The sequence below is a fragment of the Macrosteles quadrilineatus genome, unplaced genomic scaffold (genome assembly GCF_028750875.1).
Source record: "Macrosteles quadrilineatus isolate MER2022 unplaced genomic scaffold, UCM_ALF_1.0 Scaffold_2__2_contigs__length_208266976, whole genome shotgun sequence".
NCBI lineage: Eukaryota > Metazoa > Arthropoda > Insecta > Hemiptera > Cicadellidae > Macrosteles > Macrosteles quadrilineatus.
Genome location: NW_026542595.1, coordinates 137,209,848 through 137,237,415, shown reverse-complemented (window position 1 = coordinate 137,237,415; position 27,568 = coordinate 137,209,848). Strand labels below are relative to the sequence as shown.

General features: G+C 35.2%; 2 protein-coding genes across 2 annotated transcripts; both read left to right on the top strand.

The window, feature by feature from the left end:
* The first annotated feature begins 20 nt into the window (after window positions 1-20).
* Window positions 21-7,144, top strand: LOC128986467 (UDP-glucosyltransferase 2-like). Its single transcript, XM_054406854.1, has 5 exons — window positions 21-204; window positions 1,734-2,552; window positions 3,795-4,014; window positions 5,900-6,119; window positions 6,745-7,144. The coding sequence occupies exons 2-5, from the start codon at window positions 1,734-1,736 to the stop codon at window positions 7,019-7,021; spliced, it is 1,536 nt and encodes a 511-aa protein (XP_054262829.1). The 5' UTR covers window positions 21-204; the 3' UTR covers window positions 7,022-7,144.
* A 9,666-nt stretch (window positions 7,145-16,810) lies between these two features.
* LOC128987421 (nucleolar GTP-binding protein 2-like) lies at window positions 16,811-23,157 on the top strand. The gene is made up of 2 exons (XM_054408256.1): window positions 16,811-16,916; window positions 21,171-23,157. The coding sequence occupies exon 2, from the start codon at window positions 21,177-21,179 to the stop codon at window positions 23,139-23,141; it is 1,965 nt and encodes a 654-aa protein (XP_054264231.1). The 5' UTR covers window positions 16,811-16,916; window positions 21,171-21,176; the 3' UTR covers window positions 23,142-23,157.
* Window positions 23,158-27,568: the final 4,411 nt, after the last annotated feature.

Genomic DNA, 27,568 nt, shown 5'->3' with positions numbered 1-27,568 from the left:
ATTTAGAAGGGACAGGGGACGGTAAATCAGTCTTTAATGTACTTATGTGATCCGTGCCAATAGATAATGTTATCAGGGTTGAGAGTTTTTGTTGTTGAACAGACAATAGCTCAGTGATTTTAGGCCTTCCACTTGTCTCTGAATGATTTGCACATTGTAGATATCATAGTGTAAACAGTTTTATAGTAAGGAGCCGATATTAAGGTATGTGTTTAATAGTATTTTATATAATAAGCTACATGAATTTTTACTGTTAATCCCAATGACTTAAATGAAGTGTTTCTAATTTTATATAACACATAACCAAAATAATACTAATGAGTAATGACTGAGTTATCCATCTCAAGATTTTATATTGTGTGCCTCTTATTAATATTAGCATACAGAGGTAATCAAGGTAGGGATGGTCTGTTTAATTTGAGGCTTACTGTGAAGTTTGAAATCATTCATTTAAATACTTAGGACCAATATAAATTTGTTTGAAGTTTTTTAGCTCATAAAACATTATTATTTTATAGAGGTCACTGGTTTGTTTAACCTTACATTTATTTTATCTACAATGGACCTTGTTGTGCATATAACCACAAAATCTTCATTTAGAGCCAGTAGTGTAAGGCCTATCAAGTAACTGATGGTAAGATAAAAAAATTTCTAGATACAATTTTCTATTGTTATAGTAATTTTGCTTATTTTAATATTAATGTCTATTAATATAGATCCTGCTAAAAGAGGATACTTATTTTTATTAGTTTTAAATTAAAACTCAACAGTTACTGTTAGTTGCCATTTAAAATTAGTACAATCTATAAATCTCGTGCTTTGTGTAGATACAGTCCTATATCTGTCACCACTCATATTTTAGGTTTCAAGTCAATCTCTTAAGTGTATAAAAAGTTATGGATGCATTTGTATAAATTCATTAGAGACAGACACATAATTTCAAACCAGACACTTCAGACCTACACTACAGTATGTAGTCTAAAAATAAAATAAATAATTATATCATATATATTTTACTGCATGTAATACAGTAGTGCGTACAAATTGTGTAAGATCATTATTTTGTTACACTAAATTTGGACAAAGAGATGGCATAAAACTACAATTTTGGAGACTTAGTTTACACAAATTTACACAGGATTTTTCCCCGAGCCCCCTGGTTCGCCCCCTCCCCCTTGTGGCTGTTCCAGATCCGCCACTGACATTGGGTCAGTAAGGGTTGGTAGTTTTCAGATTTTAGCCTCTGATATAGAGGAAGATTTTTGGAAAACATTACTTCAATATAACCTGAAATAAACAGCAATATATAATTAATTTCATCCACAATCACCAGAAGTAACTTTTTTAAGGACAAATTTTATAACTAAATTGAAATTTTACCTTTGTCATCCAGCTCCTGATTTATTCAACTTGTTACGGCCGTTTCAGCATCACTGTGCCATCGTCGGACTGCAATTGACAAATATGTGTGTGTTTCGTGTATATGTTTTTGTGTTTTAACGACGCCTTTTGGCTGAACAGTCCGACGATGGCACAGTGATGCTGAAACGGCCGTAACAAGTTGAATAAATCAGGAGCTGGATGACAAAGGTAAAATTTCAATTTAGTTATAGAACCAGCTCAGGGGCTAGAAAATATGGATTATAACAAATTTTATATTCTATAATCTTATTTTTATTTGGAAAAACACGATGGGTTTGTTTAACCTTCTTGAATTGGTTTTTTTTTTCAAGATGTTGAATCTACTGTTGCTGCTTCCCTTCATGCTGATGAGTGTAGGAGAGACAGCCAGGATCCTTGCCCTTGTACCAATGCCAATGAGAAGCCACTGGATAGTAATGGAACCATTGTTCCAAGAGCTCGCCTCTCGCGGTCATCAACTCACCGTCTTCTCCCCCTTCCCGCAGAAGAAACCAATCACCAACTACACTGATGTAGATTTCTCCCAGATCCTTCCACCACTGACGAGTCAGTTTTCCGTTGATATGATCAAAGAGCGACTCCCTGACCCTTGGGCGTCGACCTATTTCTTCTACGACGTTCACGAAACAACCTGCAGAAAAGTTTTGAAACTTCCCGAGTTTCAAGGGCTTCTAAAAGCGAAAGGACAGTATGATTTATTGATCACTGAAATATTTGGGACTGACTGTTACGCTTATTTTGCACGTTTGTTGGATATTCCAATGGTTTCTATAACAACGTCAATCGCCATGCCCTGGGCTGCGGATAGGTTCGGATTGCCGGATAATCCTTCGTACATTCCTAATTATTTGGTCAACTTCAGCCCCCAGATGTCATTCGGGGAGAGGATTCGCAACACTTTGACCCTGAGTTACGCCAAGTTAATGCACTCCTTCGTCTACGCCAGGGAGAGCCAGGTTTGGGCTGAGGAGAGTCTAGGGATGAAGCTACCTCCACTAGGGGATGTTGTGGCAAATACTTCATTGTACCTTATAAACAGCTTCCATATCCTCAGTCTGTCTCGACCCTTCCCTCCCAACGTGGTGGAGATTGGAGGAATCCACATCAGAGAGCGGAGGCCTCTGCCTCAGGTAAATAATTACCGTAGTTATTTTTGAGTGAACGTAATATATATACCAATAAATTAAATATATCTGCGAGTAGCCAAGTGGTTAGAGTGCTGGCCTTCAATCTGAAGGTTGCTTGGTTTGATCCTGAGAAGATGAAATCTAGAATGTCAAGACCCATATGCCGTATTTGTCAATGGGCTATTAATTAATGATAACATATAGGAATTAATGTTGACATAGAAAATAAAGAGGGTTTGGCCAAGGCCCCACTAGAAAAACAGGCCATGCTGCAGGATCCATGACGTCACACTAGTGGATAGATTTCATTGATAAATTCATTGCCATCACAATTCTCATACGTCCTAGGTAAATAAACAAGCTGGCTGTTTGTAAGATTTTAATGGTAAGAGTTTAGTACAACTATCCACCACTCTGTGACGTAGTGTTGCGCTGCCCGCGCTGCAGCATGGCCTGTTTTTTCTAGTGGGGCCTTGGTTTGGCCTGCTCATTTACAAAAAAACTGTTAACAATTCCAACTCCGTTTAGAAACACAAAACAAACTTAATTTTTTTGTTGCTGACCAAGCTCAGCTGATTGCACACCAAATGATCATGGGCTGTATTATCATTGACTTTGGATACCGCAGGTTGACTTCTCACCTACTGTAAAATCTTAAGTTTATTTTATGACTTGAATGTGCTAATATTGATTACAATTATTCGCTAGCTTAAATGCTGAGTTTGCAGAAAGTGCTTTATAACTCTTACAGTTGTTTCATCACTGGACAAACAAAAAACCAATGGTGAACAGTAGAAAACACTTAACATAAACCAGACAGAAATATACCAAGAAATCAATCTCAGCTATTCCATAAAAGATTAGGCTTATGTGTAATTTGTATATTAAAATTATTTTAGGTTAAAAAATACTCACTTGTAATATGGGAATTGTATATACCTGTAAAAGGTTGCCAGTGAACCAGAATCATGTAGAGAAAATCAAAAATACATATTATGGACTGGTGAGTAACCATCAATAGACAAAATCCCAACAACTTTACAAAGTGACGTTGACAATAATAGACAGGTAGAGACATAAAAATGTTTTGAAGTTAATTTTCAATATGATTTTGAATATACCTTTATCTTCCTAAAGCCCAACATTTTATTGATAGAATCATCAAACAACTACCGGTATGTAGAGAGTATATAAGATTTTAATACGATTTCAACTTCATGGTGAAAAACAATGTCCTTCTTTCAGGATATTCAAAATGTTGTAGATGGTGCAAAACATGGAATAATACTCATGAGTTTTGGATCACTCCTACGAGCATCTACCTTCCCCAAGGAAATTATCCTCATGTTCATGAGAGTATTCTCAAGAATTCCTCAAACTGTGATTTTCAAATATGAAGAAGATTTACCAGAAGCTCCTCCCAACGTCATTATCAGAAAATGGCTTCCACAAAGAGATCTAATAGGTATTACACGTTTGACTTCAAATTTCAAATCTAGATTCATATAAATGTAGTGAAACATCTAAAGAATGTGAAATAATGTCTTAAAAAAGTATATCCTTTAAGTTTGCCTCAACATAACTTACCTCTTTCTCTATCATAAGCTAAACGTTACTAGGGTTTGGTAACGATCATGTTAGTAATTGTAAAGGTAGTCTCTGTTAAAGTGAGTGTGTCAGTCAACTTTGTATTTTAGCGAATGTCCCTGTAAAGTAGCTATTACCGTAGGTAGCATCCCCAGTGGCAAATTATAAGTAACTAAATGTTTTTTTAAAGTTTTTGAAATCTTTTAAATACCTTTCAAAATAATTTTAAAATACTTTTAGTTGACAAATGAAAACGTTTTAAAGACTTTTTAAAAATCATTTCAAATGTTTAAAATAATTTTTAAAATGATTTTGAAAGTTAAAAAAAATCATTTTAAAAGTAACAAAATACAATTTAAAACATTTTAAAAACGTTTAAAAAATGATTTTCAAAATAGTTTTAAAATGCTTTTATTTGATAATTTTAAAAATTTTCAATGCTAGTTTAAATGTAATAAAATCATTTTAAAAAGTCACAAAACAGTCAATTTTATTAAAATAATTTGAGACATTTCATTTGTTAAAAAAACATATACTTTTAATATATTTTAAAACTGTTTTTTTAATAAAAATTTCAAAGATTTAGTAGGCCAAAGCAAATTCACTACATTTTGTAAAGAAATTAATAGTCATCTTGTAGTGAAATATTATTTAGCATGTACATCAAAATTAGCCTGTGTTGTTATGTAAAAATATCAGTAAAGTACTTGGGTTGCATAAACAAAATGTATCTTAAAATACTCTCTTTAGTAACAGTGTCGGTAGGTAAAACGTTTCTTAGTTTTGAAGAATATAATTGTAACAGGATACTTAAAAAAAGTAACAAATGGTTTGATTATGTTTAATATCAATAATAAAATATACACACTCCAGCTACAAGAAAGATCCTACAAACACAATTAATACAATGCAAGTAAAAAATCAAAATCATACATATGACAAAACTTTAAAATTTAAGAATATTTAACACAAACGTGTTTACCATATGGTAATAAGAATATTTACCATATGGTAAGACCTAGGCCAGGGACTGATTTACTTTTTTCATTTTAATGTCCCCAGAGGCCAAAAACACCATTTGTTCAAATTTTTCTCTCTATAAATCTCTATATATATATATATATATATGTGTGTGTGTGTCCGTGAACGCGAAAACTCGATTGATTTTTGTCCGATTTTGATTAAATTATGTTTAAAGGTGTAAGGCGGGATAAACTTGAATGAGTTCGCGAACCAGCACGATTGTACCATGAGAACGGAGTTTTACGGGGGTTTTATGGGGTAAAAATTGGTTTTTCTAATGTTTGACCCTCATAACACAACAATTTCACTCTGGACCTTTTTAAAGAGCTTAAAAAGCAAACAATTTGCTATATCAAAGTGTTTTGTACGGTTATTGGTAACGGAGAAAATTCTAAAAATTTTAAATTAAAAATTCCCATATTACGAGGGGATAATACTCGTATTTTTATGAAGAATATTGTAAAATGTTGTAGTTTGCTTGTTTATGGATATATTTTGATCAAACTTGGCAAATATATTGATTTTATACTAAGCTATTAATATTTTACTAAAAACACTCTTTTTTATAGTTTCCTTCTAGCAGCAAACCTAGGTACTCGTTAAACCTAATGTTATTTAAATAGATTTCATTGAAAATAAATTCAGACGAATGGAAATTTGCTTAGTCTGCAGGTTTACTGCGGCAGGGGTATTTAATGTTCTTTTTGTCTTTTATAATTTAAAACATTGAAATTTTTCAGAGCATGAAAAAGTGGTGGCCTTCATAGCACATGGCGGTCTCTCTAGCACTATTGAAGCTGTAAACTTTGGAAAGCCAATGATCGGAATTCCGTTCTTTGCTGATCAGAGAAACAATATCCGAGCAATAATCTCGAAGGAAGCTGGCATTCAGCTGGATCTAGATGGAGTCACAGAGCAGACAATAGCTAATACAATTGCCGAGATACTGAATAATCAAAAGTAATACATGTTATTTTGTATATTTTTGTATAGGATATCTTATATAGGATCAATTATAATGTGAAAATACAATCCTATCTTTATTAAATTTATAAGCATACAGAAAACATATTTTTTCTGTTCATCTAAAATATGAATTAGTAAGTTATCTCTCTTGCTTGCATTTTTACTCACTCTTTTTTCTAAGTTTTACAGTTTTATGATGGAAGTACATAACTAAAAATGTTCCAAATACTTTTCTATTTAGAAACCCCCCTTTTATTGCTACATAATTTAATTTTATGAGGTTCAAAATAGTAACATTGGCCTTATAGTGTAGAATCAAATATTCAAAGATAACCATGATGTTTTAGTTGCAGTCACTATTTGGGGTTCAAATCCCTGCCACTTGCCAATCAGAAATTTTCTTAGTAATACCTATGGTAATACCTAACGATAAAAGCTGATGGTACAGAGCCATAATGATCTATAATTACTGGATGCAGGTCCTTCTATAAAAATATACTTTTTGCAAAACTTTCTGTGAATCAAAAATCTCCCAATCAAAGTCATACAATATTTGACTAGTAAAAAAATATTTTAATATTAATTTAGCATCAAAGTTAATAAAATATCTTTCACCCAGGTACACCAACAACATGAGGCTATTATCCATGAGATTCCGAGACAGGCCGATGACAGCGTTGGATTCCGCTGTCTATTGGACGGAGTATGTGATACGCCACAGAGGGGCTCCACAGCTGAGGCCAACATCAGCTGACATGCCTCTCTACCAATATCTTCTGCTGGACATCGTAGCAGTAATACTGGGGGTTATCATCACAGCTGTTACTGCACTACGCACTGTGTGTCTCTGTCTTTGTGGAAGACCTGGGAAACTTAATGAGAAAAAGACAAACTGACTGTGTTGAAATTTTGAGAGCGATGAGTTTGACAATAAATTGTTGATGTTGTATATTTAGGTGTTACCAAATAGTTTTTATGTATCTGTTAGCATTAGTATATAAAATTTTAATTTTTAAATGTTTTGCAATAAACTTAGTTTACAAAAAATCGTTTTAAGTCATTATGTGGTGCAACACAGAGTCCCTCACTACCTAGATTTAAGTCTGTAATTTGCATTTGCCATAATTTATCACTGATACTTTGATAGTTATCCAATACTGTACTTCACCTCTGTCTGTATGTTAGAGATTGTAATGGACTGGAAGGCAACCTTTTTTGCCTTGTCAGATCTCACCGAGTATTATATACCCCTTACAGAGTTTAAAAATTACCCCTCCAATCTAAATAATGTAGATATTTCGATATTTATTGAGCGAAGCTCTTATACGTCGACTCTTATGCAGTTCGTAATACGCAAACTCCTCCTAGACGGCTGAATCAATCGTTTTCAAATTTTGCATAGTGATAAAGACCATATCGGTGAGTGCCAACATCTATATGGCGTTAAATAAGTCTCTCAGGAATCCGCCCCACTGGGTCACAAAGTTTCAATGTAATCCTTATGAAAGCAGTATTTGACACATAAACAAAAACACAAGTATGATCAGCTGTTGACTTTTGAATGCAGTAGATAAAGAAATAGCTGATAGCATTAATTCACAGATATTAAAACAGAAACTGTATGGATCATAAATATAATCAAATGACGACACTAGCTTGAAGTCCGTGACGTAGGAAGTGGTGAAGGAAGTAGTCAAGGCGAGCTGTCCGGAGTGTCGGTACTGTTTATGACGATAAAATTAAGGTATCTGCATTCCTAAAATTTTATGGGAAGGGAGGAAAACGGGTCCGCGACGTAGGAAGTGGTGAAGGAAATAGTCAAGGCGAGCTGTCTGGAGTGTGGAAACTGTTTATGGCAATTAGATTAAGGTATCTTGTTGGTGTTTTCCTCCCTTCCCATAGCATTCCTAAAATGTTATGGGAAGGGAGGAAAACGGGTCCCCGACGTAGGAAGTGGTGAAGGAAGTAGTAAAGGCGAGATGTCCGGAGTGTGGGAACTGTTTATGACGATTAGATTAAGGTATCTGCAATCCTAAAATGCTACGGAAAAGGAGGGAAACAGGTCCGTGACGTAGGCAGTGGTGAAGGAAATAGTAATGGCGAGTTGTTCGGAGTGTGAGATCTGTTTATGAACAATAGATTAAGGTATTTGCAATCCAATAATGCTAAGGGGAGGGACGGAAACAGGTCCGAGACGTAGGAAGTGGTGAAGGAAGTAGTCAAGGCGAGTAGTCCAGGGTGTGGGAACTGTTTTTGACCATTAGATTAAGGTATCTACAATCTTAAAATTCTATGGGAAGAGAGGGAAACAGGTCCGCGACGTAAGAAGAGGTTAAGTAAGTAGTCAGGTGAGCAGTATGGAGTGTGGGAACTGGAAACCGTCTGTAGCAGTTAGATTAATGTATTTGCAATGCTGAAATGCTATGAGAAGGGATGGAAGCACGACATAGAAAATGGTGAAAGAAGTAGTAAAGGCTAGCAGTGCGGAGTGTGGTCAATGTTTGTGGCAGTTAGATTAACTTATCTAAAATACTAAAATGCTATGGAAAGTGATGAAAACAGGTCCACGATGTAGGACGTGGCATCAGGAAGTAGTAAAGTATGAGCATAGTGGGAGAACCGTCTGTAGCAGTTATATTAATGTATCTTCAATCCTAAAATGCTATGAGAAGGGAAGGAAACAGGCCCCACGACGTAAGGAAGTGGTGAAGGCAGTAGTAAGGGCTGGCAGTGCAGAGTGGGGGAACCGTTTGGGCAGTTAGATAAATGTACCTAATACTTGAATGCTATGAGAAGGGAAGGAAACAGGTCTATGACGTAGGATATGGTGAAGGAAGTATAAGTCTTGCAGTGCAGAGTGTGGGAATTGAAACACACAGTTGTTCTTTCAGTTTGTCTTTGGCAATTACATTAATGTATCTGCAATCCTAAAATGCTATGGGAAGAGAGGGAAACAGGTCCACGACGTAGGGGGTGGTGAAGGAAGTTGTAAAGGTGAGCAATGTTGAGTGTGGGAATGGATTAATGTATCTGCAATGCTAAAATACTATAGGAAGAAACTGTAGACTGTAGGTTAAAATGATTACGAAGCACGAATCGATACATATTTCGATACATGCAACCGTTTACAATAGAAATTTACAACTGAGTAGACAAGAGCTGAGTTTTACTCCATAGAGGCTAAAAACGATGTTTACTCTATAGACGCTAAAAACGATTTTTACTCCCTAATGAGTAAAAATGCTACTTTAGACCCGCAACGCATGCATTAAAAACGGCTGTTTTTACTGCAGTATGACAAAAACAATATTAATATAATATGAACCCTTGATGGCTCCGCTCAATTTTGTGGATGCCTCTGCGAACGCCACCTAGTTTATTTTTTAGTGCTCTGCAATCGGTACTTTCCTGTTAAAGGGAACATTCATTATTATCGATGATTTTTTTCTCGATGTATCGATGTTTTTGTTTACCGATCCATTTCAAATTGACAACAACTAACTGGTCTTGTTTAGGCAAAAATAGTCTATTATATGGATTAAGAAATGAAACTGTTCTAAGCTAACCTAACATAACCAACCAAACTTGCTGTACCATTTAAAAAATTTCGTTTGGGTTTGAATATAAAAGGCAAGTTATAAACACAGAATTTTTATGTTACAGCAAGTTTGGTTAGTTACGTTAGGTTATTTTTTTATAACAGTTTCATTTTATTAATGTTTGTTGATACGTTGGTTGATACTGAACAATATTTTTCGTAGTTGTCAGCTGATATGTTTCAATTGGTTAATATCGATATATCGAGAAAAAAATCATCGATAATAATGAATGTTCCCTTTAACAGGAAAGTACCCTGCAATCTAATTGATGTCTTTGGACTTCAATAGCTGTTTTTAACTCAATTGTTTTTCCTCTACCCTCCTTAGTCTAAAACTTGACTCTAAAAAATAAATTGAATTTAAATATAGATTGTCTTGTTGTCTTAAATTGTTTGGGGTCCCTTTTATAGCGCTTAATTTAGGACGATGCATTAATGTTGGGGGGGGGGGGGGGTTAAAGAAATATTTGTATGGTAAAAGAGTGAACATTTCAAGGAACTTACTACACTACTGGCATACCTAAGTACTAATAAATGTGAGCTTCACATTATGAATTGTATACGATTTTTACAAGCCAAACACCGGAGAAGAATTAAGGCAAAGATGAGTGACGGATGAGTGTTGAATGATATGCAACAGTTTTTTGGCAACTCTTATTTTTGACAGCAAGAAGTGCAATCATATAAAAGGCTCTTTAAATTGGTGTGTTATCTTTCAATGAACATAGTTTAGTTTTGTTATTATGTGTTGCTAGCCTTGAACATTGGTGCGGGAGGGACGGGCTTGATTCTTGGTACGTCCACAACACATAAGGGCTTTGGACGCAGAACCAGAGATACATTTGGAAGTAGCACTGAATAAGAGATTTGATTTTGTGAGACGTTTGCCGCAATTTCTAGGCCTAATAAGGGATAAAAGTACATGTATTTAGAACAACAAGGGTAATAGTGGATTGTAATAGCCAAGAACCAATGAGCTGGTTGATTCATCTAGTTGGTACCAGCATAACAAAATTGTGTATCGATTTTCTAGCAGAGTTGCCATGCCAGTGCTACCTCCAGTATCTTCAGTTTGGAACACTTACCCTTAAAGCGTTTGAATACCTCCTGCGACTCCTCCAGGTGTATACAACATAAGAAAAAAAATTATGACTATACAGTTGGCCTATGAAATCAATGTTCATTTATTCATTTCATTTATTCATTCCAACGGCAATCGCCATTTTACAAAATAATACATTAGACAAGATTTACATGCAACAAGATGATACAATAGAAAACATCAATAAAGTTTGGTGGTGATGGTGGACAGTTTGAGTAAAATTTCAACAGTTACAACATTGTGAAAAAAGTAGCAATAACAAAAAACAGTGTAAATAATTAACATCAATAACAATAACAAGAAACAGTGTAAATAATTAACATCAATAACAAGAAACAGTGTAAATAATTAACTACAATAACAACAAGTGTGAATAAATAATTAACATCAATAAAATCAGTAATCTTCAAAATGACAACATTGTATATAATTAACATTAATAAATTTACTATAGTTCGGCCGCTTAGAAAACGACCTCCTCCAGCATTGGTTTAGCATTAGCGCGCAGGTCGTTTTCTAAGCGGCCGAGCTATACACATAACAGTAATAGACTATGGCAATAGATAATAATATAATAAACTGTGAAAGAGCTAACGTAACATAAAAACAAAACTATATAACAAAAGGATGGATCTGGAGGGAGAAAAACTTTTTGATAGAATGCTGACAACAAGATATTTCATCACTTGACACTGTTGAGCGTGTGGCCCTATAAAGGCACCACCAAGGCACTCCAAGAGCACAAATCCCATCACTTGACACGAATCAGCACTTCCCGGCACCCAGCATGTGGCCCTTTAGAGGCACCACCAAATAACCAACACTGATACACCAACACTGAGCGGAGAGGTGTCAGTAGAGCAGCCTCTGGACATCACGTCTGAAGGATGCTGGTGACGGCCCAAAGAAATCCAAGTGTGGGCAGACGTCCTCGCTAAATCTCAGCAGTCTGGAGATTCCATGGTGAAGGGTATAGTTCGTGGGCTGATACCTCCTTCTGAAGACAGCTCTGGATCGGGTTCCTCTGGGAGCGTTAAAGTCCACTTCGTTCAAGAGTTCGGGGCAGTCAATGATCCCATTTGCCACTTTGAAAAGGAATACAATGTCGTTGACTTGTCGTCTCAGGGGAAGTGGTTGAAGGCCAAAGTGCACCTCGAGAGCTGCTACAGGAACGTCGAGGAAAGGAAACCCGAGTTTCAGACCCAGTAGCTTGAGAAATCGTGTTTGAATCCTGTTTAAGATTTCAATATGGCCAGTTTGATAAGGATTCCAGATGACAGAGCAGTACTCTAAGATTGGTCGGGCTAGGGATTTGTATAGCGTGACGAGTGCCATGGGAGATTTGAAAGATCTTGTGGAGCGATGGATAAACCCCAGCAGAGAAGAGACTCTTGAGGATATATGGATCAGATGATCATGTGGGCTGAGTGAAGGGACAGTGATTACACCAAGATCTCTGAATTTCTCGACCACGCTGAGACTTCTGCCATCGATGCAATAGTCATACTCATGAACTAAGTTACTGCGACTGAGAAACATAACTACACATTTGGAGACATTGAGCTCCATTGCATTTGATAAGCACCATTTGCTGATGTTGTTAATCGAGTGTTGGAGCATTTCTTGGTCGTGTGTGGAGGTTACTTTGTTGAACACCTTAATGTCGTCAGCAAATAAGAGAAATTTAGTTTTAATATCTGGGCAGATGTCGTTAATGAATAAATTAAACAGCAGTGGACCAAGATGAGAACCCTGGGGCACTCCAGAAGTGGCAGTGAAGGGACGGGATTGCTCTCCATCACACCTAACAACGAGGATGCGGTCAGTGAGGTAGCTTTTCAGCCAGGAAAGTAATGGGCCACAGATTCCATAGCCCTCAAGTTTAGCAATCAATAAGCAATGGTCTATTCTGTCGAAGGCTTTGCTAAAATCCAGATAGACACAATCTACTTGGGAGTGCTCGGTAAACGCTGACATGATTAGATTGTGGAAGACGAGGAGGTTTGTACAAGAGGAGCGACCCTGGATGAAGCAATGTTGTTCTGGAGCAATAAATCTACCAAGTTGAAAGCTCAAACAGTCAAGGATAAGGCTTTCATAAATTTTGGACAGGGCAGACTAAATGGCAATTGGTCTATAGTTTTTTAAGTTGTTTTTGCAACCTGATTTAAAAATAGGAACAACAAAGCTATGCTTCAGCACCGTCGGAAAATTTCCCACTGAGAGAAGTTTTTTCAAAGTAGATTTGGAGGTGGGGTGCGAGGACAGGGGCACAGTACTTCAGTACAGCAGGCGGGATGTCGTCTGGGCCGGCTCCTTTGTTCGGGTCCAATGCTTCCAACTTTCTCTGCACATCCAAAGCTTGAAATTTACAGCTGCTTATTGATAGATTCAGACCAAAGTCAAAATTAAGTAGGCAGTGAAACGTCAGTCACTCTGAAGACTGGAGAATGTTTAATTGGACTTGGAATGTTTAAGTCTACCTGGTTAAACCTATTAAAGGATTGTCAATATAATAGCATTACAACTAATCAAGACTGCAAAAAAGCATCAGTGCATCAGTGTCAATGTTTTTTCTTAACCATAGATTTAAATTAATTATTTAACACTGAACCACTGAATTTTGAAACTGCTGACTGCATGAACTAACGGATTCGAAGACAAAAATTTCAACGTCATAATTTTAAGGGTTATTAAGACTCCCAATCAGCTGTGAAAATCTTAGAAAACACACACAAATATGGCTCAATCATCCATTTCAATACTTAACTGTGGACTTGTCCTAAAAATCATTCAAACAACCATCGAATAAAAGAAATTACATTGAAAGCAGCAAATTAATTGTAACCTTAATAAATTCATATTGTTATGCTACTTCCTATAGAGTGGCAATAACTGAAAAAAAACATAACTATACAGACATTCAAATACCTCTTGAAGACTTTAAATCATACATAATTAATTCAACAAACCAAAGTCCATATCAAATGCGGCAAAACAGGGAAATGGTACAAAAATACAACCTAATTAAAAAAAAAATCTTTTGGTTTAGAAATGTTAACTCAACAGATTACTAATATCAAATATTTTTAAAATAAGATTTGGCCAAATGCATTTTAGCTTTCGACATAAAATTGGAGAGTAATCCACCCCCTCAGGCATTATAAGTTACTGTGCCTATGGAAAATAACAAAACTAACTGTGGAACATTTTATTTTTGATTGAATTGATTGTGCACTTTTTGTTTATGCCAGAAGAAAATAATATCATTGCAATAAATATAACATACAAGCGAACGCCTAGAACAATCTTTAGACTAAACCTAATGAAAACAGAACACAATTTCCCTATGAAATCAGCTCATTTTTATTCCTCATAAGAAAAAACGTCTATTTCGTGAATAACTCACAGACAAACGACAACAAAACACAAATCATACAAAATTAATAAAAACAACTTAATATCGAACTATTAATTAAATGGAGTTCTTTTAACTTTTCTAGAAATCAACCTTAAAGAGAATTCAGATCTAACAAAAAACCACTAAGTGGTAACACTTCCCCCGCCAAGTCAGCAACCCAAAAAAGACAATAAATCACCACTTTTCCGCCAAGTAAAACAATGTAATGTATGTAAGTTTGGCAACTTGGCGGCAGACTTTTGCTTGTTTTTTTTTTCATTAAAGTTACGTTGGTGGATAATTTCACAAATCAACTTCTCTAATTAATTAGTCCAACTAAGTATAATAATTTCGAGGTAATCAGTAAATATAAAACCATCACTATTATGATTTTATGAAATGTGACACAAATAAGGTCAAATTTTGTAAAATAAGCTCTCATCTAGCAATGTACTATTGGGAGAGATACTTGCTCAATGGAACTAATTTTATGGTATTTTTTAAAGTGATCAAGCAAAAGTCTGCCGCCAAGTGGCCAAACTTACATACATTACATTGTTTTACTTGGCGGAAAAGTGGTGATTTATTGTCTTTTTTGGGTTGCTGACTTGGCGGGGGAAGTGTTACCACTTAGTGGTTTTTTGTTAGATTGTATTTATTTTTGTAGAAAATTAACAGTTAAAATAAAAATCCTCTTTTCTCTTATATATAGACCAGGGCACAACTACACATAAAATGCATTGGTGTTACATAAGTGTTCCGATAATTAAACCCGTATATCTAAAGACTAGTGTAAATTGAGCCCTTATTAGAGAAGTAAAAATGTAATCAAACAGATTAGGTTTGTTAGAAATAGCATAAGGCAAAACAAATATTGAAAAACTCATTTTTATCCTAAATTTACATATCACTTTTTACATTCACTTTTTTGCTTGTTTAACATACGTAGACGGATTTTCCCGATTGTTTTATTTGTTTTAGTGTATCAAAACATAAAACTAACCTTATTTAGTTAAATAAATTTTGGCAATATTATGAAGAAACAATGTTAAAACTAACCTTAGTACTAGTACTAAGTTTCAAGTTCCTAGGTTTCATATGTTTTGATAAGTAGTATTAAACTGTTAAAAATGACGGTACACTGCATTTTTCAATGGAAAGTATCGGGGAATATCACTGCTCTAAGTAATTTTATATAGTAAGTAGCTCAAATCATTCGGTATACCTGAAAAAAATCCTACTATAATATTATAAATGAGAAAGTTTGGATGTATGGATGTATGGATGTATGGATGTATGTTTGTGACAAGTGAACGCGAAAAATACTGGTCGGATTGGGCTGAAATTTGGCATGATGATAGCTCACATTCCCGATTAACATATAGGCATATTCTCATTTCAAAAATCCTTTCGGGCTCCGCCCCAGTGGCTCTGGAGTTTCCCATGTTAACCTTATGAGAAATGGAATTATTGAATCTTAACAGCTGTTTCAATTAAACAAGTTGGTTCTGTTCTATGATGTTCAATAGCATTAAAGTTACAAGGATTACCAACAGGGTGCAGCACTATTATTTCTATTACATTTATGACAACAGCTAATTTGCAACCAAAAGGTGAGTGAGCGTAGCGAACGAACTTCAACCTGGAGGCGAGTTAGCGTAGCGAACGAGCTAACCTGAAGGCAAGTGAGCGCAGCGAACGAGCTAACCTGAAGGCAAGTGAGCGCAGCGAACGAGCTCCAACCTAAAGGTGAGTGAGCGTAGCAAGCAAGCTCCAACCTAAAGGTGAGTGAGCCTAGCGAACAAACTTCAACCAGGACGTGATTGAGCCATGCGAACGAGATAATCTTGAAAATTAAGAAGTTAAACGGGGCAAAGCCCGCGGGTTACAGCTAGTACTTTATACAAGTTTTAAAATAATTTTTCAGCTGATCCTATGAATTTCTCTAACATTTTAAATTAATTGAGATTTAATCGCAGCTGATCCTTCTTTTGTTTTGATTTTAATCCCATGTTATTTAAATGGGCCAAAATCGTACTTTGAGGGCTTGCCAAGGGTTTATGGGTCAACGCACCGACTTGTGACCCTCAAAAGGCACATCTACACGCTAAGGGCTTTCAAACAACATAAAAAACATTAAAATTGAGCCAGTGGTTTGGGCTGTAGGTCCGTCAACATTTAAGGGGAAGAAGGAGAACACGGAAAATTTGTGAATTTTCAAACTAGTTTTTCTTGGCTCAAACACAACCTTTTTTTAATTTCTTTTTTTTATTTTGCCAAGAATGATTGCCCCTATCCAGTGGATGAACAATTATTTTAATAGCTTTTGTTTCTTTAGAGCTATAGACGAGTAAAAAAGCCACTTTGTCACGTCATGTATATATACACTGCAGCAGCTGTGTACCGCTGGGGGACTTGGCGGGGCGGAACGCTGCCGCGTTCCTTAATAATTGAAAAAAGTGTTCTTCGCAGCTGCATGGTTTAAAATTCCTAAGCCCAAGCCAGCCTTTTACTTAAAACCGATACAGGAAAAAGCTGAGACTTTTGACGTTTTATTATGTTTTGACCTTTTTCTTTTATCATCATGATAACTAACCTCAACTTTCAGTAATTTATATTTATTAATAATATTGTTAAATACATCTTTCGTTTTGATTGTACTAAGCTAAAACCAACCAGTTACTTTCCAAGGTATGGATTAAAAATACTTATTTATTGTAAGCTAATATATCGTAGGTAGGATAACTTTGATAGGTACGATTAAGGTTATGATATTCACCATGTGGCTTGCATTCTTTATTTTTCTTCAATTTAAGGACTAAATTAGTTTTATGGAATTGTATGCGTTAACTGAAACAATAAAACTGAATTATTTCTAATGCGATGAGGATTTTATCACTTGCCTAAATGCACCGACATAATAGGCCTATTTAGGTTAGGCCTAGGTCTCGGCGATGTCACATTTGTACAAATGCGAAGTTTTGATGACGATTAGAATTATATTTAACTTAGGCTACCCCTATCCCTATTCCCTTTTACTTAAATCACCTAGGCCTAGGGGCGGATCCAGAATTTATGTTTTGGAGGGGCACAACTTGGGGGTCTGGGGTTATGGACTGGTCCTGCTTTACAGTTTCGGGAATTAATGGCCCGCGAAGCTTTATGCTAAAAAAAAAACATTAGCATTTGATACCAAACACTAAATTGACATGGTGGCAACACTGGAGAAAGATTAATTGAACCGACATTGATTGATTCTGATTGATCATTTTACACGTTTCATTGACAACGTAGAACGTGTGAGGTTTGAGGTTATGTTCGGTGTAATGCGTAAAGCAAGGCACCACTAGAATAACAGGCCATGCTGCAGGATATATGACGTCACACTAGTGGATACATTTGTTGATAGATTCACTGCAATATCGCATATGTTTTAGGTATGCCTACCGGTAAATAAGCTGGCTGTGTGTCAGATTTTAACTCCACCCCTGTGACGTAGTGTTGCGCTGCAGCATGGCTTGTTTATCTAGTGGGGCCTTGGTATAAGCAAGGGTCCTATCCCCCACCTTATAATTGGACTGTGAACGATACTAACTACGAGCAGTTGTTTGTAGGCCTGAATGTTAATTTTATCAAGTGTCAAGTTAGGTCGTTATGGGGGGGGGGGGGGGCAAGTGCCCCCCTTTGGATCCGCCTCTGCTTAGGCCTAAGTTTGTCTCTACTGCATTTTCAGTGTCGACTATTTCTTTGCTCACCTCTGTAATTTAGTTAGCTAAAGACAAGTGCACAGTTCCGCAGAGAACCTAAAATATATTTAATGGATAAATTAATAATTTTATATGAATTGAATATTAAATCAAATAAGTTAAACATTGCTTTTCTGTCTTGCGTTTTTTTTTTTTCAAGTAAGTTTAGGCTAGAGTACTGCCCGATACTCTTTAATAGTGCGCTACTGTGGCGTTTAAGCTTAGTTTAGTTTAGTTTAAGAAACTCATATAGACCTAAAAAGAAGATAGGCCCACCTCGTAGGCTACAAATACAAATTTATGTCCTTGTAAATTTATCTATATTTAACAAATTACACTTAAACTATAAAAACTTTTGTTTTTATAAATTTACCTTTTTTGTTTGTAGGCTACCGTACCTATGTTAAACTAAACTAAGCCAAACTGAACTGAACTAAACTAACCTAAACTAACCTAACCTAACGTAGGGGAAATTTCACACGAAACCACTCGTGGCTGCCACTTGTGGCCGTCACTGGTTACCGGCTTGGCAACTGCAGTTCTGATGGTAGGGTACCTTAGGCAACTGACAAGCCACTCTACGAATAGCCTTTGTGCGACTGCGAGAAAATGCTGACGAGCAATACACATCTCATTCTTTTGGCTTTACTAATGATGAAAATACCCCCGCCGCAGCAAACCTGCCGTCTAAGCGAATTTCCATTTGGCCGAATTGATTTTCAATTGATCTATTTAAATAACATTAGGTTTAACGAGTACCTAGGTTTGCTGCTACAAGGAAACTAATAAAGTAGTGTGTTTTTAGTAAAATATTGATAGCTTACTATAAAATAAATAAATTGGCCAAGTTTGATCAAAATATATCCATAAACAAGCAAACTACAACATTTTACAATATTCTCCATAAGAATATAACATGGGAATTTTAAATTTACAATTTTTTTAGTTTTCTCCGTAACCAATAACCGTACAAAAACACTTTGATATACTGAATTGTTTGTTTTTTTAAGCTCTTTAAGAAGGTTTAGAGAAAAATTGGGAAATTTTGTGTTTTGAGGGTAAAAAGTGAGAAAAACCAATTTTTACCCAATAAAACCCCCCATAAAACCCTGTTCCCATGGTCCGATCTAGCTGGATCGCGAACTCATTCAAGTTTATCCCGCCTTACACCTTCAAACCAAATTTCATCAAAATCGGATAAAAATTACTCAAGTTATCGTGTTCACGGACACATATATATATAAATCTATATATATATATATACCTATATATATATATATATATACATATATAAAAATTTGAACGAATGGTGTTTTTGGCCTCTGGGGACATTAAAATGAAAAAGTAGATCGGTCCCGGGCCTAAGTCTTACCATGAGACCTACGGTAATAGCTACTTCCCTATAGGGAAATTCGCTAATAGGGTGAAGACGCAGGCAAATGTTCCTCGTTCATTCAATACTAACCACTAGGAAGGACAATGGCCTTTATTACACGTTGTTTGACAATAAAAAAATATTTTCTGCTTCATCATTATTATGAAAAATCAAATAAACAGTTCAACATGAAACCACTCCACAATTAGCATAAGTGCGCCTGTCTCCAGGTGCAAACTGTCTCTTATAAAAACACAAATGAATAAAATATTATAAATACAAAGCAAATATTTGTACTACTTAACAACTAGGTAACATGACATATCAATAACATACTTAAATTAATGTATTGGGGACAAAACATTTTATACACATTCTTCTGCGTTGGCCGCCATTAGTGGCTTCATATGAAGGTTCCCATTTAATTTAATGTCTCTCGACGAGCTGCCGCCACTGCAGTTGCACGAGGAGACACCGCTCGACCACTGTATCCTGACAGGAAACTACAGTGGCAGCACCTGAAGGCCCCCATTCAAAACAATGTTTAAGCTGTGACAGGCGACCAGTAGCCTCATGTGAATGGGCTCTAATGTGCTGCAGCACAGTATGTAAAAAGTCTTAAAAAACATAAAATCTCTATTCTTATTGCCTGAAAACTATATCTAGGCCTACTAGGAAACTAGGCTACCGTTTTATCATTTCATCTAGGGTAACAATAATCGTAGGTTCTTTGCGGAACTGTACCCCCAAAGACAACCAAACATAACAGCAATAGGCTACGTGAAGCACCATATTACTGAGAATTGAAATGTCTGACAAAGCCTAAAAGCAAACGATGTTACAACTGCCAAATCCACTGCATGCAATTTTCCTTATCTTGATTTTGATAGGTTATTCAAATAATGGCAAGCATATTTCTTTAAAACTTTTTTCTCAGCTTGTGTACATCGTAGGAAAAATCTACGCATAGGCCTAGGCCTACAGTCAGAAATATATTTTCCTGCAGGTGTGCAGAATCCCTTTATAAATTAAAATAGGCTAAAAAATAAGCACAAAAATGAATTTACATTTTTAAACAATAACATAGCCTTATGGGTTGACATGCTGGTGATGAAATAACATCAAAATATAAACAGAAAATCAAAACGAATAGAAGAAATTCCAATCACATGTTTTATTTACACCATGGGGTGAAAATAGAGAAGTCTGTACATTAGATATTTTTGGTCGAGTTTTCTACCACTTGATGACCTCTAATATATAGATATATCCCTGAAAAATACTGATCACAATGTAGAAGTTGCATCAACTTCACGTACTCTTAAAATGGTGACATCAAACTGTTTAACTAATTACTTCTTACTGCATCTTACACAGGCACAATGATCAATTTTTATCTTTATGCACACAATATAATATTTAACGTTGCTTTAAACTTAAACTCAATTTTTATGCAAAGATTTATGTAGGCCTATGCCTGCATATTTTGTAAGCCTAATTTAAAACACATTGATCCCCACTTGATTTTGGTTTAGTCTGTTCTCTGTCACTGTTCATAACAATAGTTAAACATCAACTCAGTTACGTTAGTATTTTGGAAAGGTTGTTTAAACAGATTTTAAAACAGTCAAAATTTGTAGTTGTTGGATTTGAAAACCGGCATTTATATTCTTTGCTCTCTAAAATCTCATTTAATATGAACTAATACCTATTTCAACTATCATCTGAAAGTGTGTAGCAAGGCAAATTATTTCTGCCAATAGAGGGACAATTGTTTTAAACTATCCTACATAAGGCACTAAAAAGTATTTTATTATTTTACAGACCACAATGGCCAAAACAAAATCTACTCCGGGAGCTCCCCGGAAGCAGGGGTTCAACAGGTCTGGCCACAGTATGAATCCCGAACGGAAAGCAGAAGGTCTCAAAGGAGTCGCCAAGGTGCGAACCAAAGCCACAATAAACCGCTTGCAGATGTATCGCAACTTCAAAGCTAAAAGAAACAAGGTTGGTAAAATAATAAGCCCCGCTCCTTTCCAAGGTAGGCTTCCTCAAGGCACTGTAGCAAGAGTAGAGCCTAACCGCAAATGGTTTGAAAACTCAAGAGTTATTGGTCAAAACGCTCTACAAAAATTCCAAGACGAGCTTGGTAAAGCAATGAAGAACCCTTACGATGTTGTAATGAAATCTACCAAACTCCCAATTACTCTGTTGAATGAAAAAAGTAAACATGAAAGAGTTCATATACTGGAAACTGAAAGTTTTGAGTCAGTTTTTGGTAAGAAAAAGAGACGTAAACGACCTAACTTACTGGTAAGAGACGAAGAACATCTTTCTGAAGTTGTGAATACAGTTACAGATACATACAATGACAGTAATGATTTTAACATTGTAAAAGAAGATACGGGAGAAAGAGATGTTGCCCGTGATTGGATTATGGATGCAGGCCAGAGTCGAAGAATTTGGAACGAACTGTACAAGGTTATTGACTCATCAGATGTTGTGATCAATGTGCTTGATGCCAGAGACCCTCAAGGAACAAGGTGCCCTCAAATTGAAAAGTTCCTAAAAACTGAGAAGCCTCACAAACATTTGATTTTTGTCCTTAACAAAGTTGATCTTGTGCCAACTTGGGTCACTCAACGTTGGGTAGCCATCTTGAGCTCAGAATATCCGACCATTGCCTATCATGCATCTTTGACCCATCCCTTTGGAAAAGGAGCTGTAATAAATATACTTCGCCAATTTTCCAAACTTCACGCTGACAAGAAACAGATTAGTGTCGGATTCATCGGTTACCCTAATGTTGGCAAGAGCTCTGTGATAAATTCTCTCCGTTCAAAGAAGGTTTGTAAAGTTGCACCGATTGCTGGAGAAACAAAGGTATGGCAGTACATCACGCTGATGCAGAGAATCTATCTTATCGATTGTCCAGGAGTTGTTTATGCTACTGGTCAGGCAGAATCAGACGTAGATAAAGTGTTGAAGGGAGTCGTAAGGATAGAAATGTGTCCGGACCCAGACCAGTACATAGATGCTGTTCTTCAGAAAATACAAAAAGAATACATCGTTAGAACATATGGAATTCAAAACTGGACTGACAGTGAAGACTTTTTGACCCAGTTAGCGTCAAAGACCGGTAAACTGCTCAAAGGTGGTGAACCTGACATTCCCATTGTTGCAAGGATGGTGCTGAACGACTGGCAAAGAGGAAAACTTCCATATTACACCGCACCAGCAGGGTTTGAAATACCCAAATCTAAATTAGAAGAAAACACAAAAACCACTGTTCAGAACACTCAGGATTCACAAGAAAACGATGTTTCGAAGAAAGAAGAAACAATTGCAGAATCCAGCAAATCAGAACCTATAAATAACGGTGAAGAATCAGAAAACAAGTCAAACAAAATATTAAAACTACCATCCACCTATAAGGTAATACAAGACTTCACCAAAATCCGAGTTACAACTGACTTCCCTGCCCAAGAATTGCACAAAGAAGAAACTACTCTCCCTGAAAAGATTGAAAAGCCACAGAAGAAACGTAAAACAGATGAAGAAGATGATAGCGATTCAGACATTTCCGACCTTCTTAAGGATGAAGAGGAAGAGAAACCTGATGAAGAAGACAACGATGAAAATCTTATGAAGAAGATGTCAAATCTGACCAGTAAAGAAAAACGAAGTTTGCTGAGGAGAATTAAACGAAAGAAGACTGGAAGCGACTTTTATGAAGTTACTAATGTTAAAAATAAAAACAGGAACAGGAAAGTGCCTAAAGTTAAAAGGAAATAAATGTTTTATGGTTAACCATTGTAACTTGATTCTTTTGTATACTCTCCGTGATACCTTATAAATACATACAATTATTAAAAAAAAATTTTTTTTCAAGGTACCATTTTGATTAGTTTTAATTTACTGTAAAATATTTAAAGACACTTTAACCCAAGTAGACCTTTAGTTTTGTTTGTTTATTATTTGTTTTACAAAATGTAAAATACATCTCAAAAACTGGAAAGGTTGGCAAATAAGTCCATTATGCAATATATAATTTTTGAACAAGTTTTATGTAGATGCATACAGCTAATAATGTACCTCAGAAAATGTTGTCATTAAATCTGATGATGAAATTAAAACAAGTATCAACATTATTCATCTCCTTTCTTTTAAACAGAAAAATGTAAAAAATTACTAAAGATTTTTCAGGAAGAAAACTAGATTTCCTGAATATTACAAAGATATTTCTGTTTCTGATTTCTTCTTAAGCTTGATACTGTTTTGGAAGTCAATCCTTGTGTCAGTAATCAATTTAACCAAATAATATTCAATACAGTATGTTTTTGTTCTCAGGTTCAGGGCTAGTAAGTCGTAGAGGATAGAGTGGAGGGTGAAACGCTTAGGGGGGATGAAAATACTTGGGAATTTAAACAATTATCCCCAAGAATATGTGTTAGAGGTATTATTTTTAGTTTTTTTTTCTTTTAAAGTAATTTTCTTGGAACTTGTCTAATTATTGTGTAGGTGTGGCAAATGTTGAAAATAATATACTGTACTTCGTATGTCGTGTAGCTTGTAGTTGTAATATTTGAGTAAAGTGAAACTTAGTTGACAAAGCTAGTATTCATATTGTGGAGAATTGATTACATAACAATGTTCAGCTTGTTTGTAACATTTCTGTGGAAGTAAAGCTAAAGTTGACTTTGATATCCCCAAAGTTTCAAAGTTAATGGTTCCTGCAAGTTCAAAGGATTTTGTTCTCTTAATTGGATTATAATGTGCCCTGATCATTAGCATCGGGTTGTACAGTTAAATTTATAACTATAAAATTAATGTTAAAAGAAGTAAATTGACTAAACTGTAAAATAAATACAGCCCTTTCTATATTTCTTATGTTTTCTTACCTACGTTTAAAAAAAATTGTATTCTTAATACAAAACAAGATACTATTAGAGATTTCTGTATATTCTTGGATTTAGCATGATGTCTTCTACGGAGAATAAGCGAATGAATGCATTAAAATACAAAATTATATCAAAAGTCAAAATACATTTGACACAAAACTGAATCATTCCAAATTGCTGCCATAGACTTTTGAACCTCACAAACTTCTAGATTCTTAAAAAAGTGCAAAAGTTTAGGGAACTAAGGACACCATTATTGTTTTTCTCTGCTTGGGCGGAGTTACGGGGGAAATCATATGGTGGCAATGCCCTTTCACCCAAAAATGTAAAAACTTAATAGCCTAATTAATTTTTTTGCCTCATTTTGTAGAAAGATTTTTTTTATTCAATGTGAAAACAAATATAAAGGCTAGTTAAATTGTATTTATGACGTTATGTGTTAAACAATTTTGTATTCTGGTTAAAAAAGTAAAATGACTCTTTCCCTATATGACTTACCGTATTACAGGTCGTTAAAGAAAGCGCAGCGTGGAGTTTTGTCTGGCTAAATGACAACACGTTGTGGTTACCACAGTTTCCCGATCCACAGTTCCGTCATCCCGTGACTGTGTCACTGAATTAATCCGTCTCTATTGCTTCATTAACTTTGTGTATATATTTGAGCACACCATTAAGGATCCTCCTGTTGGTTTTATCAAATTAGGCACCGTAATCAGGTTGTATTGATTGTTTTGGTGGTGTGAATGAAATGGGATTTTCCTTCTCTTTTAAATACAGTAGCCAATAATAATTGTAGGATCTATGTTTCCTACATAGTTAGAATTCTAGTTTAGTGGTCTTGCAGATCAATCTCACTACGAAATTGTCAATATGCAAGGTGGCGTTCATAATCCCAAAATCTTAATTCAGGAGCTGCAACAGCCTGCAAAAATAATAGCTGCGGGAAGGTACACTGTTCATCCATCTTGCTAGAGGTGACCACTGCAGATGGGGATCATAGGGATGGTTTTCCTAACTAGTTTTGTAGTTCTTTTTACAATTCAGATTCTTTTACAAATTCAAAAAACACATACAAAATAGTAGTCTTTTTATATTTAGTTTAACTTTATTTAATACTTCTTAGGTACTTAAAATAACCTGGTATTTTCTTTATTCATTAAAAATAGTACAAGCATATTTATAAACCTGTCAAAATATGAGAAAATAGAGAAAGAATTTAGCTTTAACATGAAAGATTTATATAAAAAATGTCCTAAACTTGCACTTTTCAAAACAGAAAATATAAAAATGTTTGGAGGACCAAATCTTCCACTTTGGGGAATCCATTCTTTATAAATCAGCTGGTTGAGATACATTTTTAAAATTTATTTTGCTCCATATACAGAACAGCTGTCATAACAACACTAATAATCTGACAGTAGCTATCGGGTGTGGCTGTGACACCTTTCTCTCACCATAAAGAAATATAACCTGTCAAACAGTTGTGAAACCTGTCTATCAAAACATAGCTTGAGGTAGGTTAAGGTTAGTCAAACAATGTCATAACATTTCATCTACTCATAAATGTTGTCAAAATAAAAAAAAATTTAGTAAATGTCAACAATTTTCTTGATAAACTACATTTGTATGTTAAAGCATTGACTATATAACGTTAAAGCCTGTACGTTTAACTCATTTAAATCAACTTTTGGAGTAACAGTATAATATTTAAGTTTTTGCTTTTTTTTACAAATGTAATAGCAATGACAAGCTTATGGTTCCTAGTTTTAAGGCTTCCTAGTTTGCTAAACCAACCTAAACCTAGTTGCTAAACTTGTGTCATAACCAGGTACTAAAAATAAAAAAAAAAAAAAACAGTGAATAACAGTTTGGTGATATCATTGACTTGTGATATTCAATCAAATTTAATTTTTATGGATCAACCATAACCATTCATTTTTACTCTAAGAGGAAAATATATCCCTGCCACACCATACTTACAAACTAAGCGATTTTTCCTTTCCTTAACAATTTTTTTTCCTTAACTATTAAGCGCATGAAAAAATAAGAAATTAAATTATAATTTGTTTAAGCTCTACAAATTGGCTTGGAAAGAAGTTGTACAATTTTATGCATTATGATCTAAAATGGGAAAAATCTCATTTTTACTTCCAAAACCCCGCCTAAACCCCGTTTTCATAGTCCGATCATGCTGGTTTGCAAACTCATTCAAAGTTCAACCCCCAATGCTCTAAAAATTACGGTTCAAAAGTTACTGCAACTAGTGATTTTTCAATAAAATATCATAGTTACTCCCACTGTTTACCCATGGTCACACAAGGTTTACCACTGTTTACCACTGTTTACCCACTGTTTACCCATGGTTTACAAGCTTATCGGAGAAAGTATTTGTCAGATTGCTGATACAGTTTTTCATTTTTTTACCACAGACTAACATGTAATACCCAAAAGATACCATAGTTTACCATATGACCCTGCCATTGTATGATACAATACAATACTCGTTGTAAGCAAAACATTTTATTTTACATCACAACACTCTGTTGGTTGCCCAATAATTAAACAATCCAGTAATCCACTGATAAATGAAATATTGAAACTAAGTTTTCTTATAATATTTATTGAATTGTTACAACTTCAACCCAGCAAAGTGATGTCAACTTTAGGTGGGGGCTACGTCAAAGGTAAACACTAAGCCAAATGTATTTGTAACATGTTTAAGTGATATAATATATTACCTTCAACAGGTGGTCAGTTCTCCCTCCCTCCCCCCTCTCCTTTTACCCACCACCACCCTCTGCCAACCCTTACAACCTTTGCTAAGCTGAGGTCATGTTTCAAAGCAATAAGTCTTCTAGTTTTCCCCACATTGTCAGCAGTAATTTTTCTTTTTGATTAATTATTCAAAACTTTTTATGTTTGTTGATTTTTTATCTGCTAAAATCTAAGAACATGTTTTACATAAATTAAGAGGGTAGTTTTGATTTGGTTGTCATTGTTTGAATGGAAATGCTGATTCATATAAACAATGCATTTTCTGGTGGAAAAACATCAATAATATGCAAACATTTATTTTTATTCCTTAAGTATGTAACACTAGTTACCAATCTATAATCTTGGGGGGTGATTTTTTAAATATTTAAATAGAGGGTTTAAGAACTAGGGTATGAAGCAGGTTTTTTAAAATAGTAAAGATGAATAATAAATAGCATTAGAGTATGTATGAAAATATGAAAATAGATTAAATTGTATTGTACCTAATAAGTTATTTTGAGATCTACGTTGTCTGGGCCACAATAGATTCACTGCAAAGTTGTTTGT

Bases quoted from the DNA above. Each gene is read 5' to 3' on its own strand.
- LOC128986467 (XM_054406854.1), top strand. From the start codon at position 1,734: ATGTTGAATCTACTGTTGCTGCTTCCCTTCATGCTGATGAGTGTAGGA. The intron at 2,553-3,794 runs GTAAATAATTAC...TCCTTCTTTCAG, and splicing joins AGCGGAGGCCTCTGCCTCAG to GATATTCAAAATGTTGTAGA. The intron at 4,015-5,899 runs GTATTACACGTT...GAAATTTTTCAG, and splicing joins TCCACAAAGAGATCTAATAG to AGCATGAAAAAGTGGTGGCC.
- LOC128987421 (XM_054408256.1), top strand. From the start codon at position 21,177: ATGGCCAAAACAAAATCTACTCCGGGAGCTCCCCGGAAGCAGGGGTTC.